This window comes from Nerophis lumbriciformis, linkage group LG08, assembly GCF_033978685.3.
Source record: "Nerophis lumbriciformis linkage group LG08, RoL_Nlum_v2.1, whole genome shotgun sequence".
Classification (NCBI taxonomy): Eukaryota; Metazoa; Chordata; class Actinopteri; order Syngnathiformes; family Syngnathidae; genus Nerophis; species Nerophis lumbriciformis.
Genome location: NC_084555.2, coordinates 39,158,471 through 39,175,450, shown reverse-complemented (window position 1 = coordinate 39,175,450; position 16,980 = coordinate 39,158,471). Strand labels below are relative to the sequence as shown.

The 16,980-nt window shown below is 42.2% G+C and overlaps 1 protein-coding gene across 1 annotated transcript in view; it reads left to right on the top strand.

Annotated features, from left to right (window-relative positions):
• Positions 1-16,305, top strand: part of itpk1b (inositol-tetrakisphosphate 1-kinase b) — an 83,870-nt gene extending 67,565 nt beyond the window's left edge. The window contains exons 6-11 of the mRNA XM_061968912.2: positions 3,326-3,424; positions 3,532-3,572; positions 9,483-9,648; positions 13,002-13,069; positions 15,067-15,229; positions 15,507-16,305. Of these exons, the coding sequence (XP_061824896.1) occupies positions 3,326-3,424; positions 3,532-3,572; positions 9,483-9,648; positions 13,002-13,069; positions 15,067-15,229; positions 15,507-15,772 (803 nt within the window). The 3' untranslated portion in view covers positions 15,773-16,305. The remainder of the gene's footprint in view (positions 1-3,325; positions 3,425-3,531; positions 3,573-9,482; positions 9,649-13,001; positions 13,070-15,066; positions 15,230-15,506) is intronic.
• The last annotated feature ends 675 nt before the right edge of the window (positions 16,306-16,980 follow it).

Genomic DNA, 16,980 nt, shown 5'->3' with positions numbered 1-16,980 from the left:
TACATAAAATCCGTAAATTCATCTAAAAATAAACGAGTCGGTCCAGGCGGTCGGTAGATTAATATACAGTAAAAAGAGTGTTTGTTTCCAACCTTGCACGTCTGAAGCTCGAATGAGTTGTACGGGTTCGTGTCCATCAGTCTGCAGCAGAAAGACTCCTGGTAAACAAGGGCCAAGCCGCCGTCTCAGCGAGTAAGCCGTGGTCCGCACCGCGATGTCGGGTAAGGCGTCTTTGCAGCGGCCATGCCAGTGGTAGATGACGGATCCACCGCAATCCATGTGTTTTCGGGTATCCGGGTGAAGAGAGAACAGGAGCAATCCCAGGATTAGACTCCAGTACTCCTTGATTTTCGCCAGAAAACATCCGCGTCTCCCCAGCTTTTTGGCCCGCTTCCTCCGCGGGACAGGTGAGCATAGCAGGTAGGCAGGTACCGAGGCTGGGTAAAACGGAATTCTAGATCCCCAAAGTGTTGCTTTAGATACATCTCATACGGTCAATTTAGATCAACGAGTGCCTGACGGTCATATACTATTAAGCCAGTGATATTTTGGCACAAAATACAAAACAAAGCAGCAGTAAACAATAGTTCGAGCAGAGTAGGCAGACTGCGACCGGTACACGCTGCCTTTCCCAGTATAAAATGGTGTCCACACCCGTTCGTTTCCACTGCTCCAGCACCCCGCACAACCCGCCGACTTTCCATGAAGAGTCGAGCATTACACCGTCAAGGGTGTGATCCATAGATGGACCAACAATCAGTCGGTTCAATCTAAATTGAATATTTCACATAACAATCTTTTTCCTCATGCCATCTTGGCTTTGTATGACCAAAACACCAAGCACTGACCATCGGCACCTCAACCTTTCAAGACTCCAGCAGGACCCTCCTTAAGGGAAGCAGTTGCTGAACCCAGCGCGCCACACAGTGCCACCAGCAGCTGTCGTAGTTCCCACCTCCAAGCTAGACTAGGAAACAGCCAGCCACACAAAGCGCTAAAACACAAGCAACCGGACGTGCACACATGAAGCCCCGAGAAGACAAGGCTCAGAGACCACAGCGCATCGCTCGCAATCCCAAATCTCGTCCGATTCTCAACAGCCCGAAACCCTCGCAAGCTGCGCACACCTATCGTCTACTATTTAGTTACAGAAAAATAAATGAAATTCAAAACATAGTTTAACTTTGTTCAGTTGTATACAGTGCATTAAAAAGGTATTCAAAGCGCTTCACTTTTTCCACGTTTTGTCATATTACAGCCTTATTCCAAATGGAATAAATACAAAAATGTTGTACCCTCAGTATTTACTTAAACTGTCCACTTATACGTCTTATGTCAGCAGCCAAGAGGAGCTTTTGTCACCTGTTTCAAAAAGGTTTTATAATTTGTATACCAAATAATACATTGCGAGAATTAGTTTGAATCGAGAATCATGTTGATTTAAGAATCAATTATGAATCGAAACGTCACCCCAGAATTGCATCGTGAGCAGATCTTTCAGTTATAGAATTCAGTTTTAAAATGTATTTCCTCAAAATATAGCCTGCACTAAATTATATCATATTATTGTGATTAGAGCGTTTACCATTCAGTAGTTCAAAGTTTACCTATGTACTGTACATAGCCCTTAATCACAATTGTCTCAAAGGGCTCCACAAGCCACAATGACATCCTCGGCTCAGATCCCACATCAGGGCAAGAAAAAACTCAACCCAATGGGAACAATGAGAAACCTTGGAAGGGACCGTAGATGTGGGTTCCTACTTGGAACAGCTAGCGTGTCCTCCATGGAGGATGATCCGTGGTCACCTGATAACCTCTCCACGCAGGAGAGGGGGGCAGTGCAGAAAAGAGATAAAGCAGATTAACAGGTCTAAAAACGGGTCTATTTAAAGGCTAGAATATACAAATGAGTTTTAAGATGGGACTTAAATGCTTCTACTGAGGTAGCATCTCTAACTGTTACTGGTAGGGCATTCCAGTGTACTGGAGCTCGAATAGAAAACACTCTAAAGCCCGAATACTTTTTTGGGGCTCTGGGAATCACTAATAAGCCGGAGTTCTTTGAACGCAGATTTCTGGCCGGGACATATGGTACAATACAATCAGTAAGATAGGATGGAGCTAGACCGTTGAGTATTTTATATGTAAGTAATAAAAACTTATAGTCACATCTTAAGTGCACAGGAAGCCAGTGCAGGTGAGCCAGTATAGGCGTAATATGATCAAACTTTCTTGTTCTTGTCAAAAGTCTAGCAGCCGCATTTTGTACCAACTGTAATCTTTAATGCTAGACAGGGAGAACCGAAAATAATATGTTACAATAATCGAGACGAAATGAAACAAACCCATGAATAATCTCAGTGTCGGTGGTGGACAAAATAGGACACATTTTAGCAGATTACAGAGATGAAAGAAAGCTATCTTAGTAACACTCTTAATGTGTGACTCAAATGAGAGAGTTGGGTCGAAGATAATACCGAGATTCTTTACCGAGTCGCTTTGTGTAATTGTTTGGTTGTCAATTGTTAAGTTGGTATTATTAAATAGGTGCCAGTGTTTAGCAGGACCAATAATCAGCATTTCCGTTTTCTTAGCATTAAGATGCAAAAAGTTGCTGTACATCCAATGTTTAATTTTGTTTAGACATGCCTCCAGGTGACTAGAATCTGGCTTGTTGGTCAGCTTTAGGGGCATGTAAAGTTGGGTGTCATCAGCATAACAGTGAAAGCTAAACGTATTTGCATATGATGTCACTTAGCGGCAGCATGTAGTCTATGTTTATTGTTATGGTTACACATTTTTATTTTAGTACGCTTGGGAACAACTATATTTATAAGTTCTGTTTTGAATTTACAAAGTTTGGGAACCCTGGTTTAAACAAATTAAACAGACATTCTTGGCGAATTAAAGAAGCCACAGCACAAATGTGTTGCACAGACTGTATATTTCTTGTGGTCTTGATTAGATTTCGCCACATTTTGGGTCATTTAGAGTTTGCACCTGTTATGGCGGCGTGACTGTTAAGTCATGTGTCCTCTGACCGCTGTCTGCTGCTTCCTGTATGTCACAACTTCCTTTGTGTGTGTGGATCGTCACATATCTCAGTTATAGTAATCATCCATCCATCCTTTTTCTACCGCTTGTTCTTCTCAGGTAAACTTCAAATGAATGATGATTCAATAGTAAAACAGTGCAATGCAAGGTTTTATTTTCAAATGACTAAAATGCCATTGAGTTTGGTGCCGGTGGCTTTCACATAGAAATAAACAAGCCCCAATTAAATAACTGCTTTTGAGAGCTAATTTCCCTGTGGTTTTCATAGATGAGAGGATTTGCTCTCCTCCGTTCATGGTACTCAACACAGAGTGCAGCCCGGACGTACTGGAGCAGATCAGGAAACACGGACTCACATTCCCCTTCAGTAAGTCATATTCCACCCACTGACACTTATTACAGGATAAAATATGTGTTTATAGTGCTACATTGTCATGACTTGACACATTTCCTGGCCCTCTTTCTCATTCTCAGTTTGCAAAACACGAGTGGCTCACGGAACCAACTCTCATGAGGTAAGGGGTCACACGCTAACACACGGTTTGCACCAACAAAGCTACAACACTCGTCCTGTCAGCGGATTGTCTCCAGTGCAAACAAGCAAACTAGAAAAGACTATATATACGGACAAAGATACCATTTCAATACAGCTCCAGGAAGTTAAAATGGAAGAAATTATGTGCGTTGGCCTGTCTTTGCTATAACCAAACCAATGAGAGACGATGAAAGAATATCTTATTGATATCTCTGTTAATGTAAACTTTAAAGAACACATAAGTATGTCTTATAGCAGTGCTTCTCAAATTTTTTTCACCAAGTACCACTTTAGAAAGTACTTGGCTCTCCAAGTACCACCATAATGGCCAACATTAAAATGCAGCAGAATGGTAGGCCTATGTATTCATTAAAAACAAGGCAGAGGTTTTATTTAACAAGTTTATTTAATATTTTTGGCCTCTGTAACATTACACACAATGCACAAACATCATCTTCAATGATACTCCATTTACAGTAAATATTTACAGACTTCTTTGGCGTACCACCACATGGAGCCTGCGTACCATGTACCACAGTTTGGGAATCACTGTCTTATAGGATGAGGTCAAAGAAGAAAGACAAAATATACATGTAACTGGCAGCGTCAGAGAAAGTTAAGTTTCACTTTGTCTCAAATCAAATCAAACTTTATTTATAAAGCAATTTTCTTATACATTATATAAATGCAACACAAAGTGCTTTACAGACTTTGAAACAGTGTCCTAATACACACACAGATGAATGCATTGATGAGTACAGAGGAGCCAGGTGAAGAAACACTATCACATGAGTCATCTGCATAAGGGGCCTCATGTATTAAAAGTTGTGTGAATTTCCTACTAAAAATTGCTGTACCTTTAAATTCAGAAATCAGTGTAAGCAAGAAAAAAAATAATGTATTAATGTGTGCGCACAAATGATTCCAAGCCAATTCTTTGTTACATTGCAATCAACGTGAAATGTTTGCGTAGTTGGGTACGCCCAGGCCGCGCCTCCTCATAAAAACGCAAATCATATTGAAATAAGACATGTGCCTGAGATCTGCATGCTCTGGCCAATCAGAATTCAGTCGGAGAAAGTAGGACTAGGAGGTACTTCTTTCTTGTGTTTCCAATGAACGAAAGTCGGTTAAGTGGAATAGCGTGTGTGAGGCTGTCAAAGAGTCAGAGAATCGCACACAGGGAACAAGTGGTCTTACATCAGGAAGAAGGTGATGAAGAAAGTGGATGCGGATGGCCAAAACAGGCGAGGGTGCCGGAGATAAAGTAGGGCTGTACCCCTTTTGAAAGATAGTATCTACAACGATACGTACACATTTAGAAGAGTTGGGTGACTTTGATTACCCATAATATAAATATAATTTGAGTAACTTCTTATGTTCATACAGTAGCCTGCTTACAGCCAATATTTGGTTTGTAATCTTTTACATTTAAACATGCCAGCATATATAAAACGGATGCAAAAGACTTTAACTCTTGTATGATTACTTTATTTATTATTACAACACAGGAGTGCTTGAGAGCCGTACGTGACACAAAGTCGGGCCATTCCTCCACCGTCTCCGGTGCCATTGTGCCACAACCACGGGCTGCTGCAACTGTCAGCCCGACTGGCCGAGCTGGTGCTGGAGTCACAACAACACATTGTGACAGCAACAGGTGGCAAAATGATTGCCTGGACAAATTAATAGTTGTCCTCACAAATTGTCTGCACTTTTTCTGGAATGTTGTCTATTGTTCACAATCATAATGAGAGACAAAACACGTCTTTTTTTTTTTTTTTTTTACAATTTTAAAGATGATGAAAAAAATGCTTGAAAGATGCAGCCAGTGGCAGTCACCGTTGTAGCCTTCAAAACCCTCTAAAACATCTTAAAAACCCTCCAGCAACGTTTTATATACACACTGCAAATAGAATAGAATAGAAAATATCTTTATTGTCATTGTACATTGTACAGCGAAATTGTAAGCAAAACTAATTTAGTGCATATTCATAATAACATATAAAAACATAAGAACATGGATAAATAGATAAAAATACATAAAATACATAAAAATACCAGAATATAGAAGCGAGCACGAAGGAAGAGTGAGACGTTGGAGCCGACGGCAGCAGAGGGGGATGAAAGCAATTTTGACGCTATAAACTTGGCGCCAAGCTATTTCAACCTAAATGGAGTGCTTACCCAAAATCAACAGGAACTGTTTCCGGCCAGCTGGACCAGATGAATAACTGTCTATCGAGTGAGTCACTTTGATGTCCATCATGATACACGCAGCACGCCATGCGTGTTATTACAACGACAGTACATACGGCGTCTGGCTAGCTCAGCTGTGTACAAACAAAAGATGAAATGTGGGCTAATACTTTACAGACTGTAATATGATTGTTCATGTTTTTCAGTCACGACAAATTGTTGTCGTATCGCAGTGTTGTGCATTACAAACTGAAACGCGTTTCGTGTTGTTGTAGAAGCCAGCTTAAGTCTTGCCGTAGTTAGCTTTTACGACTAATACCAAAGCACGGCGATGTGTTACTACACTAGAAAAAGAGTTCCTCAATCAATCAATCAATCAATCAATCAATGTTTATTTATATAGCCCTAAATTACAAGTGTCTCAAAGGGCTGCACAAGCCACAACGACATCCTCGGTACAGAGCCCACATAAGGGCAAGGAAAAACTCACCCCAGTGGGACGTCGATGTGAATGACTATGAGAAACCTTGGAGAGGACCGCATATGTGGGTAACCCCCCCCTCCCTCCAGGGGAGACCGAATGCAACGGATGTCGAGTGGATCTGACATAATATTGTGAGAGTCCAGTCCATAGTGGATCCAACATAATAGTAAGAGTCCAGTCCATAGTGGGGCCAGCAGGAAACCATCCCGAGCGGAGACGTGTCAGCAGCGCAGAGATGTTTCCAACTGATGCACAGGCGAGCGGTCCACCCCGGGTCCCGACTCTTGACAGCCAGTACTTCATCCATGGCCACCGGACCTGTGTGTCTCCCCCTCCACAAGGGATAGGGGGGAGCAGAGGAGAAAGGAAAAGAAACGGCAGATCAACTGGTCTAAAAAATGAGGGCTATTTAAAGGCTAGAGTATACAAATGAGTTTTAAGATGGGACTTAAATGCTTCTACTGAGGTAGCATCTCTAACTGTTTCCGGGAGGGCATTCCATAGTACTGGAGCCTGAATAGAAAACGCTCTATAGCCCGCAGACTTTTTTTGGGCTCTGGGAATCACTAATAAGCCGGAGTTCTTTGAACGCAGATTTCTTGCCGGGACATATGGTACAATACAATCAGCAAGATAGGCTGGAGCTAGACCGTGTAGTATTTTATACATAAGTAGTAAAACCTTAAAGTCACATCTTAAGTGCACAGGAAGCCAGTGCAGGTGAGCCAGTATAGGTATATGTATACATGTATATAAAGGTATATACAGTATAGGCGTAATATGATCAAACTTTCTTGTTCTTGTCAAAAGTCTAGCAGCCGCATTTTGTACCAACTGTAATCTTTTAATGCTAGACATAGGGAGACCCGAAAATAATACGTTACAGTAATCAAGACGAGACGTAACGAACGCATGAATAATGATCTCAGCGTCGCTAGTGGATAAAATAGAACAGATTTTAGCGATATTACGGAAATGAAAGAAGGCCGTTTTAGTAACACTCTTAATGTGTGACTCAAACGAGAGAGTTGGGTCGAAGATAATACCCAGATTCTTTACAGAGTCGCCTTGTGTAATTGTTTGGTTGTCAAATGTTAAGGTGGTATTATTAAATAAATGTCGGTGTCTAGCAGGACCGATAATCAGCATTTCCGTTTTCTTGGCGTTGAGTTGCAAGAAGTTAGCGGACATCCATTGTTTAATTTCATTAAGACACGCCTCCAGGTGACTACAATCCGCCGTGTTGGTCAGCTTTAGAGGCATGTAGAGTTGGGTGTCATCAGCATAACAGTGAAAGCTAGCACCGTATTTGCGTATGATGTCGCCTAGCGGCAGCATGTAAATACTGAAGAGTGCAGGGCCAAGAACCGAACCCTGAGGAACTCCGCACGTTACCTTAACATAGTCCGAGGTCACATTATTATGGGAGACACACTGCATCCTGTCAGTAAGATAAGAGTTAAACCACAACAAGGCTAAGTCTGACATACCAATACGTGTTTTGATACGCTCTAATAAAATATGATGATCGACGGTATCGAAAGCAGCGCTAAGATCAAGAAGCAGCAACATAGATGACGCATCAGAATTCATCGTTAGCAGTAGATCATTAGTAATTTTTGCGAGGGCTGTCTCCGTAGAGTGATTTGCCCTGAAACCGGATTGAAAAGGTTCACAGAGATTGTTAGACACTAAGTGTTCATTTAGCTGCTGTGCAACAATTTTTTCGAGGATTTTCGAAATAAAGGGAAGGTGGGACACTGGTCGGTAGTTTACCATGAGGTCAGGATCGAGGTTAGGTCTTTTGAGCAGAGGATGAATAACTGCTTTCTTGAATGCTAGGGGAACAGTGCCAGAGGAAAGTGATAAGTTTATAATATTTAGCATTGATGGACCTAATAATACAAAAAGCTCCTTGATAAGTTTCCCAGGAAGTGGGTCAATGTCTGCTCTTACAATAACAATGTCGCCACAGCTTGGTTATTACACTGGTTACGGCAAGTAAATGAAGTATTTTGGACGTTTTTTGAATGATTTTTTAAAGTGATTTAGAGGTAGAATTGATTGCTCCCAATTGCTGCATTGCTAGCTACCTACGAGCCGATTTTTATGTTAGAAAGCGAAAAAAAAAAACTATTTGTCTTGTCTCTCATACGGATTGTGAACGATAGGCAAAATTCCAAAAAAGTGCAGTTTCCCTTGAAATGCATTGGTGAAAAAGTTAATTTTGTGTCCTTGCTTTGATCTTTTTACATTGTTGAAATCAAATGTTGGAAAAGCCTGAAAGACCACCTCTATTTGTTGCCAAAGTGTCTACAGCCTGTAGAAATGTGTGCAGGTGAAGCATGATGTTGGCATGAGACACTGCACATTTCCACATCAACGTCACTCTTGACACATCTCAACTTTGCCATGAAAAAGGGTGTACGCCAGGTTTTTGTGCGTACACATGCTTAATAATCATAATACATGAGGGCCTTGGTCACCAGACCATGAAGCTCACACAAAGCACCCCCACAGCCATGACCGATATAATCCCTGATGCAGAGGGCTCCCTTCGAGGAACGCTCGAAAGTAAAAATAATAAAGTGTGTACAAATAGTACGAATCATGATTAAGAATCAAGGATGAAATATGAGTAAAAAATATTATGAAGATAAAAATATATGTAGAATAAATATATAATAAATGAATAGAACTAAATCAAATCTACCATACATAGAAAGAATAAAAAGTTAAGTACAAATGACTTCCATAATGCAAAACTATGCCCTTAAATAGAGTCTCATATTTAGCTACAAGGACAGTTGAATCATGTCTGAAATTTTAACGATTGATGAAAAACATCAAAAGCAATAACATGTCAAATCTGATTGTTCAAACAGTTGTATATGTTAAGCTATGTGGTAAATTACGATGCGCAAACTAATAAGTGTCGAGCGCAGAGAAAGCAGCGCCCACGGGGGTGGAGGGTGCTGAATGAATTGGGACTGGCCCAGATCGCCATTGAAGCTAGAACCGCTTCTGCACTGGGGAACAAAAAGAGCAATCCTCAGTGTTCCCAGATAATGAAACATACATTTGTCCAAAATATCTCAATAATTAAAAGGAAATAATTTGACTCGTCAGCCCCCGATTGATTCCACAATGTGTCTCGATACTTTCATCTGAAATCAGTGCACCGTTTCTACGACTTTCCGCACCCAGATGGCCATTATCTTCAACGAGGACGACCTCAAGGATGTGAAGGCGCCCTGTGTGATCCAGAGCTTCATCAACCACAACGCAGTGCTCTACAAGGTGTTTGTGGTGGGCGACTCCTACACGGTGGTGGAGAGGCCCTCCCTCAAGAACTTCCCTGCTGGACCTGCAGGTAAGCCAGCCAATATATGAGCGTGTAAAAGGTCTTTACAGTCCCTGAAATTGGACATGCTCAGGCTTTTCAAGGCTTGTAGGAGCATTTGACTTTTGTTCTGCGAGTCTAAATGTCTAACGTGTTGAAAATAACCAAGTAGGACGGTGGATACAGTCAGCGTCATTCCAATGATGGCCTGGAATGTTCTATTTGGCCCAGTAGAACAGGGTTAAACCGGCTTGCAATGTTTCTGCCCCTCTAACTACTACTTAATTAGTTGTCGTCAGGATGGTAGAGTCAGGGCTCCTTTGTTTCTACTCGACCATGTCATGTGTGTTTTAAATTAGGCTATAATAGCAAACAAAATGGCAAAGAAAGTGTTGGTGAAAACCATTGAAAATGCTATTTTTCCCACATTTATTGGGGCAATACAATTTAGAAGTTTTGTATCAAAATAGTTAATATACAGTACATATATACAGTACAGGCCAAAAGTTTGGACACAACTTCTCATTCAATGCGTTTTCTTTATTTTCATGACTATTTGTCATGAATGTAACAATTGTAGATTGTCACTGAAGGCATCAAAACTATGAATGAACACATGTGGAGTTATGTGCTTAACAAAAAAAGGTGAAATAACTGAAAACATGTTTTGTATTCTAGTTTCTTCTGATTACGGTTTTGCACACTCTTGGCATTCTCTCGATGAGCTTCAAGAGGAAGTCACCTGAAAGGGTTTTCTCTTCACAGGTGTCATAGTTTTGATGCATTCAGGGACAATTTACAATGTAAATAGTCATGAAAATATAGAAAACGCATTGAAATGAGAAGGTGTGTCCAAACTTTTGGCCTGTACTGTATATATGTACTACATTTTATAAATAGTGTGTGTACATTAATTTGCTATATATTTTCAATATGAACTGGTAATATATTTTCTAGAGATTGACCGATTATCGACCGGGTCGATTATTGGTGCCGATATTTGGCATTTTGACGTATATCAGTATCTGCTTCTTTCTATCAGAATTGGTCTTTTTTCCTTTTTTTTTTCTTTTTTTTCCCCCAGTTGAAACAGAACTACATCAGCAGATACACATATGTATAAACACCAATATTTAGAATATTTAGTCACCACTCATAACGAGCTCAACAACGTTTGCCCTGCAAGTGAAAAGTTGCCTTTTTTTTCCTTTTTTTTTTTTTTTTTTTTTTTTCCCCCAGTTGAAACCGAACTACATCAGCAGATACACATATGTATAAACACCAATATTTAGAATATTTAGTCACCACTCATAACGAGCTCAACAACGTTTGCCCTGCAAGTGAAAAGTTGCCTTTTTTTTCACCACAGAACTTACGCGGCCACGTCCCCTCACTTTGTTCTTTGCGTGCAGTGTTGGTCATTTGTACATGCTATAGTTATTCTGTTTAGCTTTCAAAATGTCCATATTTTGCCGGTAAATCCAGTTTCTGTCCTTCGGCTCCGTTTTATTTGTTTCGCCTTTGTCCGCAGCGCTCGGAGGGATGTCTCACTAAAGGAGCGTGGCGAGTTTCATGTTCCGTGATCCAATCAAATAACGCGACATAGACGGATGGACATAAGGATGACAGAAAGGATATCTCTGCCAGGCCTCGGATTTTAACTTTTTAAGGTCAAGGCAAGTGTTGCCTTAAAGGAGGGCTCATATTTTAGGGCACGAAAGCAAGTTAGAAGGGCACCATATATCACCATGCACAGTGTTGACAGTGCACCGCTTCCCCCTCTTGAGGCGGCGGATGGTGGTCCAGAATTGCTTCAAAGCCGTCTGGAAGTCAATTTCCATGGCTTCCCCGAACTCCTCCCATGTCTGAGTTTTATCCTCTACAACCGCAAAAGCCGTGCGCTGCTTGTCCTTTTGGTACCTGTCCGCTGCCTCTGGAGTCCCATGAGCCAAAAAAAACCAATAGGACTCCTTCTACAGCTTGACGGCACACCAGCGGGTTCTGGGATTACTGCCACGACAGGCACCGACCACCTTGTGGCCACAGCACCGATCAGCCGCCTCAACAATAGAAGTACGGAACATGGTCCACTCGGACTCAACGTCCAGCGCCTCTCTTGGGACATTTTTAAAGTTCTTCCGAAGGTGAGAAATTAAACTCTGCTAGACGTTCCCAGCAGACCCTTACAATCCGTTTGGGCCTGCCAGGTCTGACCAGTATACCTCCCCACCACCGGAGCCAACTCACCACCACGTGGTGATCAGTAGAAAGCTCCTCTTCACCCGAGTGTCCAAAACATGACACCGCAAATCCGATGACACAACTACAAAGTCAATGATGGAACTGCGGCCTAGGGTGTCCTGGTGCCAAGTGCACATATGGAAGCCCTAATGTTTGAACATGGTGTTTGTTATGGATATGGTGCTGAGTGCCAAGCAGGGAGGTAATGGGTCCCATTTTTATAGCGCTACCCTTTTGTCCACCGGGTTAAAGTCTAACGTGCAGGCCCTGAGCCGGCAACAAGCAACAAGAATTTCCACCGCAGCCTGTCACCTCTCACTACTTGAAACACCAGAGTGGAAGAGAGTCCAGCCCCTCTCGAGAGGACTGGTTCTAGAACCCTTGTGCTGCGTTGAAGTGAGTCTGACTAGATCTAGCCGGAACTTCTCCACCTCGCACACCAGCTCAGACTCCTTCCCCCCAGCGAGGTGATGTTCCATGTCCCAAGAGCTAGTTTCTGTAGCCAAGGATCAGACCACCAAGGGCACTGACTTCGGCTGCAGCCCAGCTCACACTGCACCTGACCTCTATGCCCCCTCCTATGGGTCCCACCTTCAATGGGGGGACCCATGTTACCTCTTTGGGCTGTGCCCGGCTGGGCCAAATGAGGACAGGCCCGGCCATCCGGCGCTCACCATCGAGCCCCGCGTCCAGGCGAGGGAAATCTGGGTTCTTGAATTTGACTTTCCATAGAGGTCTTCGAGATACTCTTTGTCTGGTCCCTCACCTAGGAATGTTTTTCTTGGGAGACCCTAACAGGGGGCATAGAAACCCCCGGACAACATTCTCCTCGGATCATTTGTATTTAGAAATAATAGTATCAACTTTTTTTTCTTTTTTTTTTTCTCCAACATTTGTGGCACTGGCGTGGCGCCCCCTGATGGACGGCGCCCTTAGCATTTGCCTATACGGCCTATGCCACGGGCCGGCCCTCACTGTTAAAAGTTTGAACCCCCCTGGAGTAAAGTTAAGGTGGACGCTACTGACCTGAACTAAATGTTGCACCGTCTCCTCGAGGGTTGAGCTTTGTCGCCACCTAGTGCTCAACATGAGCAAAACGTATCATCGTGTCATGTTTATTTTCCCCTCTGTTCCCTTTTCAGACAGGAAAGCCATTTTCTTCAACAGCCACAATGTTTCCAAGCCGGAGTCGTCCTCTGACCTGACCTCGGTACGACTTCACTTACTATCATGTGACTTAAATTTACACAAAAACTCACTCAAAACTTTGAACAATTTACTAAATGTTATGTTCCTAAAGTACAAACCCCGTTTCCATATGAGTTGGGAAATTGTGTTAGATGTAAATATAAATGGAATACAATGTTTTGCAAATCCTTTTCAACCCATATTCAGTTGAATGCACTACAAAGACAAGATATTTGATGTTCAAACTCATAAACTGGAAAGGGCATGTTCACCACTGTGTTACATGGCCTTTTCTTTTAACAACACTCAATAAACGTTTGGGAACTGAGGAAACTAATTGTTGAAGCTTTAAAAGTGGAATTCTTTCCCATTCTTGCTTGATGTAGAGCTTCAGTCGTTCAACAGTCCGGGTCTCCGCGGTTTTATTTTACGCTTCATAATGCGCCACAGAACTGCAGGCGGGCCAGGAAAGTACCTGCACTCTTTTTTTACGAAGCCACGCTGTTGTAACACGTGCTGAATGTGGCTTGGCATTGTCTTGCTGAAATAAGCAGGGGCGTCCATGAAAAAGACGGCGCTTAGATGGCAGCATATGTTGTTCCAAAACCTGTATGTACCTTTCAGCATTAATGGTGCCTTCACAGATGGGTAAGTTACCCATGCCTTGGGCACTAATGCACCCCCATACCATCACAGATGCTGGCTTTTCAACTTTGCGTCGATAACAGTCTGGATGGTTCGCTTCTCCTTTGGTCCGGATGACACGATGTCGAATATTTCCAAAAACAATTTGAAATGTGGACTCGTCAGACCACAGAACACTTTTCCACTTTGCATGAGTCCATCTTAGATAATCTCGGGCCCAGAGAAGCCGGCGGCGTTTCTGGATGTTGTTGATAAATGGCTTTCGCTTTGCATAGTAGAGCTTTAACTTGCACTTACAAATGTAGCGACCAACTGTATTTAGTGACAGTGGTTTTCTGAAGTGTTCCTGAGCCCATGTGGTGATATCCTTTAGAGATTGATGTCGGTTTTTGATACAGTGCCGTCTGAGGGATTGAAGGTCACGGTCATTCAATGTTGGTTTCCGGCCATGCTGCTTACGTGGAGTGATTTCTCCAGATTCTCTGAACCTTTTGATGATATTATGGATCGTAGATGTTGAAATCCCTAAATTTCTTGCAATTGCACTTTGAGAAACGTTGTTCTTAAACTGTTTGACTATTTGCTCACGCAGTTGTGGACAAAGGGGTGTACCTCGCCCCATCCTTTCTTGTGAAAGACTGAGCATTTTTTGGGAAGCTGTTTTTATACCCAATCATGGCACCCATCTGTTCCCAATTTGCCTGTTCTCCTGTGGAATGTTCCAAATAAGTGTTTGATGAGCATTCCTCAACTTTATCAGTATTTATTGCCACCTTTCCCAACTTCTTTGTCACGTGTTGCTGGCATCAAATTCTAAAGTTCATTATTATTTGCAAAAAAAAAAATGTTTATCAGTTTGAACATCAAATATGTTGTCTTTGTAGCATATTCAACTGAATATGGGTTGAAAATGATTTGCAAATCATTGTATTCCGTTTATATTTACATCTAGCACAATTTCCCAACTCATATGGAAACGGGGTTTGTAGAAACATCAAGGCAAAATGCTTCCATATCAGCATAAACCTCTGATTAGTTATTAGTATTGTAATTGATTGTTAAGTATTCAGTCTAACATCAACATTTTTGAGACATTTTCCTTAACAAGTTGAAAAAGTTTGTCTAAACTTTTGTGGCAGCCTTGTACTCAATAATACTTTGTTTGCACACTTGCCTACTTACTAGAACTGTCCGTAGGAGGCTGTTTGCTGTCTAAATGGCAACAAGTGCACACTAATGCTTAATTACGATTGACGTGTCAGCCATGTTTGTTTTTACTCCTTTCCTACTCACCTATCAAGCAGACAAATACTAAAATGGCAGCCAACAATTTAGTGTGCTCTTCCCTGAGTGACAGTCCAGTTGTCCTTTCAGAGGGACAACGTGGAGGGCGTGTCTCAGCCTCCCAGCGATGACGTCATCCGAGAACTGTCCCGGTCCTTGCGGCAGGCGCTGGGCGTGTCCTTGTTTGGCATCGACGTCATCATTAATAACCAAAGCGGCCAACATGCTGTCATTGACGTCAACGCCTTCCCTGGTAAAGTGAGCGTCCCCTGAAGACGCCTTTTCTTCTTCTTCTTCCTGAATTTTGCCTTGTTTTATGGTAGAAACAACAAGTTTGGATAGAACTTTGTGCTGCCAGGGAAAACAACCCTGTGTGTTGTAACGTGCACTACAAAAGGTGTAATTGATTAAATACTTTTTCATTAAAAACATGAGTAAAATAAGATGAAATATATAATATAATGGCTGTACTCTGAAGTACATCAAAGTCAAATGAAAACTGCTTGGCTGACACCCAGCTGCTTGTCCAGGTTACGAAGGCGTCCCTGAGTTCTTCAACGACCTGCTCAACCACATCAGCAGTGTCCTCCAGAGCCACAGCCCCCCCGACTTGAGCGCCCCAGGCCCCGCCTCCACCACGCCAGCCCCTGCTTGCTGCTGCTGCGGCGCCAACCCGTGGATCGTGGAGGGCAACGCCGCAGGACTGAAGGGCCCGCGTCAGAGACTGGGCTGCAACTCGCCCAACTTCCAGCAGCACTGCGTGTCCACGATAGCCACCAAGGCTTCCTCCCAGTGACGTTACCACGGTGACAAAAACAATAACAATGAATTATAATCATAATAATTATGATGTTATTGATATTATAATCTAATCACAACCTTTTCCTTTGTAGTTTTTGCAAATGATGGTGATTGGGTGTCAAGCTTTCTTTTCTCTCTGGGCTTTGATTTTGTATTTTTGCTTGTGTCTAACGAGACTTTATTAGTACTGTAATGTGAAGCTGGCAAGTGTTTGCTACAGCCCAGCTTCTCGCTGGCAGCAAACACATTCCTACAGGGAGCTGTTTGTCAGACATGCCACTTGATGTGCAATGTATGATCCCTTTGTTTGTCTGTGTGTGTGTGCGCGAATGACTCCCCTGCACAAAGGCCCTACTCTCCAATGTGATTAAGTGGGGAAAAAATGTTTCCTTGATTTAAGTCTTTTTGATCCTTAGCACTTGTGAGGCTGCAATAAGTCCAGCGCCCCTGGAAGGTGAAACATATTGCACTTGAAGTTTGGATGCAGTGTACACCACACATAATAAAGCGATAAAAGAAACTCTCAAAGGTGTAATGTGCGTACCTCCAAGCACATAAAAAAAACACTTATCAGGAAAATAGGGCCTAAAGTGAATGGTTAGTTTGAATGGAGAGATGTTTGTGAGTGCCATCACAGCTGAGAAGAAAAGACTCGGTGTGACCAATCAGAAGATTCCATCTCCAACATTCCATCTGTTTCCCACTCAGCAAGACTCCCACAGTACTTTTTTGTTGTCTTCTTGTCTACTCTCCTGTGGACACAACTCTATTTGTGTTCAGAAGAACATTTATTCCAACTCTTTAAGGAGAGTCAATGAAGAAAGTAGCAAGATGATAGATTGGACTTACACACACACACACACACACACAGTTGAACAGAATGGTCTGCTGCTGTAAAGGACGCACTAAAATCAAATAGACTACTTCAAAGAACACAATTGTATTACATTAGTATAACATACTACAATTAGGAATTAAATTCATCCCTGGCATGGCAAATTATCTTTTTGTATATATTTTTGGTTTACTAAGATTGACTTCTTTTGCTGAGATTTTATGGAAGAGCGTGTTTTATATAAAAGTGGGCATGTGAACAAAGTGTTTACTGGCAACAAACATGGTGTTAAAAGGGATAGACGAACATAAAACTGCCAAATGTGGTTCCTGAGAAGGCTTGTTTCCTCATTCAGTAGTGGGACCATT